Below are 4,476 nucleotides of genomic sequence, written 5' to 3'. Positions count from 1 at the left end.
AATAAACTCAGACGATATCCTAGTTAATTTTGACCAAATTACAATTATCATCTGACGTACAAATTACACAAGGACTAGAAAAAGATTAAGAATTACATATCAGAGAATCTGAACAGCTAATTCTTACCTCGATTCATTCCTCTCCAATTCACCAACATCTCTTCGACTTTATATTATATCCTAAAATTTACACATTTTAAATGATAATTAGTATCATGATTCACTTTTTAAATTAAGATAAAAAGGAATATGACGATGATATAACATTTTTTTAATCTCAGTTAAAATATGGACTTCTTTTAAATAAATTTGAAAATAAAAAACAATATTCTGTTTTTTTTTAAATACATTATAGTTAAATTTGGAATTATTAAAAATCGAAAGGTAAATCTGATGAAGAGTTTGGCGTGATTGGCGGATGAGAAGCAGCGCTGGATTTGGTATCACAACGTTGATTCATTGGTGGGCCCCATTAATCACCCCATCCGGCCCAAGTAATTGGTCTAAACCAAACCCTAAGTAGTAAGTAGAGTAGTAACCACCGCCGTAACTTTTCATTTCCCTTTTCCACAGCTCGTCATCGCTAACCCTCACTTTCCCCCCATCTCCTCGACGCTCCAGCCATCTCTCTGTTAGTGTCATTTTTTTTTTTTTTTCTTTTCACAGTTTTGGTTCTTCTGAACGATATGGCGTCGCTTTGCATGTTTTTATCGATGTCGGATGATTTACTGATGCGATATGCGAGAGCTGGTTTCTCTTCTCCTCGTGTTGTAGGTATAGTCGTTATTATGTTTTGATCACGTCCGGCTCTCGTCGTCCAGGAGATCTCGCCCCGCTCGTTGATCATTTGTCTACCGCGATGTTATCTCTGTCATGCGCTTCCGGAAGAGTTTGCTCCCTGATCCGTTTGCCCATTTTCCCGCCGATGTTAGTTTCTTGCAATTTCTTTGCATCAAAGTCTCGAAAAGATCAGGTTTGTAACATCTTTTTCAGTGTTTTATAGATTTATTATATATATATTTTCTTACAGAAGATGATAATTTATTTTGTGTTTGTATAGTTTGATCAAAGTACAGTTAATATGTAGTGTAAATATAATTCGTGTTTTGTTTAGCTAATTGATAATAAATAATTATAAATTTTTTATTTGTTTGATTTTTAATGATTATATTTAGTCAATTGAAAAAGATTTTTATTGTTAACATTCTTTGAAGGAATTATATACTTAATATATTTATATATGGTTTCATTTTCTAAGTGGATCAGTTTGTTCACTTGAATCAACTACTTAATAGTCTTACCATGTTCAAAGGTGTTCTAAACTTACTATTCTCAATCTGTATTAGCATACATGAATTTTGTCCTCTTAATTGTTTTTTTGTATATTTTTGTTTCATTTAACATTTTATTGCATCCCCACATGACATAATCAATATCATCACTGTCAGATACTACAAGTCTACAACCACTAAAATTGATATGCGGCATACATATTTTCTCATGAACGCCACTTGTTTATTATCTATTATCATTGCTACTAACTAGGCTATTTAATGTATCACTATTATTGACACTATTATCAAATTTGCGTTGCCAACAACCTATTAGTTGGTTGTTGACACTATTATCTATTATCAAATCTGATACTATTAGTTTTTCATTCTATTCTCTTTTTACTTATTTTTTTATTACTCTTTCGTAATTTTATCTTCCTTTTTAATAAAATGTTTTAAGTTGGTTTATATCCTAACTAGTTAAGATGGATGTACTAATCTAGTTTTATTGATTAGTGTGCCAACTCCTATATATATATAATAAATTTTTCATCATTTGTTGTCTCACCTCAAATCAAATAGTACCTTTTGTTGGAGAATATGTTTGGATGTTGTGTTGAATATACCTATGTACAAAGTGTTTCTATTCTAGTTATAGTTACTTTCTGATATAATTTTCATAGCTGCTATTTATTTTTTCATCCTAATTATTGAATTCTACAAAGGATGATTTCTTTACCAAATAATCTCTTCATGTTATACCCTTAGCAATTAAATTTCTTTTAGTGAATTAGGTCAATTTAGTTGAATGTATGTAACCATTTATCCCTAGTCCACTGTTGACATTAGAATTTGTTTTTGGAGAGATGTATTAAAAAATGCAAATGTGAATTTATTTAGATTCAATGATTTTTTTCCTTTACAATGATATTATTATTCGTCATCTATTTTTCTAATAGAATTTGATAAATATTTTTAAATATTAAAATAGTGATCAATGTGTAATTAGTGTAAGCTTAATCCTATTTCTATTCCATAACTGACGATATTAAAAAATTTATTTGTGTTATTAGTTTGTTAGAATATTGATTATCGAATATGTATCAATTAATGGGAATATTTTCTTATGATTGCTTTTATGATATTTCATGCAGTTATTTAAAATGTATTTCATGGTTGTTTTAAATTTTTTTTTTTCATTCAAACTCTTTTATTATATCATTATTAATTTCACTTATAAGATTATTTTCAGATATTTTGTTGAATTTCATTTTCTGCAGCTAGAGATTTCAAAGATTAACGAACTGGAGCGAGCGGAACTGGAGCAACTGATTGAAAAGATTAACGAACTGGAGCTACAGATTGAAAAGATTACAAAAAAAACTGGCTATCCCAAAGAATACTTTCCCAAAGCTGAATACTCGAAACCCAAAGTTGAAGTTAAGTTTCCCCTGCTATCGAATTTGGAAAATGGTGGCACTAGCGAACTTGAAAAAGTGGAAGACAACTGACTAGTAGATTTGATCGAGAAATATGATTTTGTTTTGAGACTGCTTTAATTACTCATGACCGTGGATGAGTAATTTGGAATGGTTGTTTTAGTAGGTTGTTAAGAATTGTTTTCTTGTTACTTTGATTTGCTGAGAAATTTTAATTTGCCTTTCCCTTGCAAAGGTTGCCACTTTTTCAAAATATTTTATAATTTACTTTCTGTTCATAATTAGTGTTTAAAATATTTCTTTTATAGAATTATGTTCATTTGAAAGTTGTCATTTACACTTCTCAATTTATTCATAGCGCAGAGCGCATGACATTTCTGACGTAATCGTCAGAGACCGATTTTCAGAAATTGACGGTCTGAGATTTATTTTACTATGTGCCTATGGTCTGTATATCTACATGTACTATTCTCCATATTCGTGGGATCAGTACTATGGGACCGTTAAGGTAGTAGATCTACCACGAGACAGTGTTCGAATGTCATTGTGTTTCACAGGAGATTAGATAAATAATGAAATGTGATGGATAGAGCATAGCACTATGTTTCGAAATTGTTGATATGACGGATTGAAATTGTCAGTACAGTTCTTGACGGGACAAATTTAATCATACAAGGTAGATTAAGACGGAGCGCAAGCAAAAAGAATTGATTATCGGGTCGTATGAGGTAGAAAACTCTCAAACTACCTATTTCGACGGGAAAGAACATGTCATTGTATAGGTGATTCTTAAATTACATAGACTTGGTCCCATCAAACTGCTGAGTATTGAAAACATTTAATAGTGTTTAGTCCGGGTAAGTATATTAAACTTACGGTTTAGAACTATCGATTCACAATTCATCGTAGTCTAAGATTATTATATTAAAAAATTATAAATTAAAAAAATACACTTATTTAAGTTTCTAGGTATTCTTTCTGATTTTATAGGAATGTCCTGAATTATCATTAGTAATAACCATTTAAAGAAAATAAAAACTCTCCTCTCCCTCAACCATCAAAACTAACGGTCTAATAGTTAGAATTATTTTTACTTCTTCCCTCTAAATTTTAAATAACACTCATATAAACAAACTAATAAGAAAGAAATTGTTTTTCCTTTCTTAGTTTTCTTTAAACTATTAAAAATAATGATATAAAACTACTAATTAGTTATTAAATAATTTATCAATATATTATAGCCTAGTTGATTAGAATACTAAGGAGTCACCTAGTATATATTCGATAATGGAAATAATAATGAGTTTTGATTGAGGGATTAATGACAATGGTAATGATGGTTGGATTGATAGTGTTTGATATAGATATTGGAATTAGTATTATTTCCATTGTTGTTGATTGGTTTACCTTAAATTATGGAATGAGAATCCATCAAGGTTCTTATTTTACCCTTATAAGTAAAATACAAAAAAATTACACAAATTCATGGATAAAACCTTTTTATAAAAAAAACACACACATAATATGATGAGTATTTTTCCAATGTATAAAAGATATAATAGAACACAATAATTATCTTCAAAACAAGTCATCGTCACATATTAAACAACTTTATTAATAGTTTTGCATAATCAAAACATCTATTAAGATAATCAAAACAAAAGTGGGAGAAGCAAAAATGTATTCATCAAATCCAAACATCATCACAAGCATACTATTACGAGCAACTGAGCACAAAATCTACAATTTTAGATGGATCCAAA

The 4,476-nt window shown here is 29.5% G+C and overlaps 1 protein-coding gene across 3 annotated transcripts; it reads left to right on the top strand.

Annotated features, from left to right (window-relative positions):
* The first annotated feature begins 521 nt into the window (after positions 1–521).
* Positions 522–2,968, top strand: LOC122011408. Of its 3 annotated transcripts, none has more exons than XM_042567797.1 (3): positions 522–631; positions 822–973; positions 2,555–2,968. In XM_042567797.1, exons 2-3 carry the CDS (start codon positions 860–862, stop codon positions 2,783–2,785), a joined length of 345 nt encoding a protein of 114 aa, XP_042423731.1. In that variant the 5' UTR covers positions 522–631; positions 822–859; the 3' UTR covers positions 2,786–2,968. The 3 variants fall into 3 exon arrangements, with proteins under 3 accessions (XP_042423731.1, XP_042423730.1, XP_042423729.1); XM_042567796.1 differs by having other exon boundaries at positions 546–631; positions 775–973; XM_042567795.1 differs by having other exon boundaries at positions 546–973.
* Positions 2,969–4,476: the final 1,508 nt, after the last annotated feature.

Source organism: Zingiber officinale, chromosome 8A, assembly GCF_018446385.1.
Source record: "Zingiber officinale cultivar Zhangliang chromosome 8A, Zo_v1.1, whole genome shotgun sequence".
Classification (NCBI taxonomy): domain Eukaryota; kingdom Viridiplantae; phylum Streptophyta; class Magnoliopsida; order Zingiberales; family Zingiberaceae; genus Zingiber; species Zingiber officinale.
This window is presented reverse-complemented; position numbering and strand designations above follow the sequence as displayed.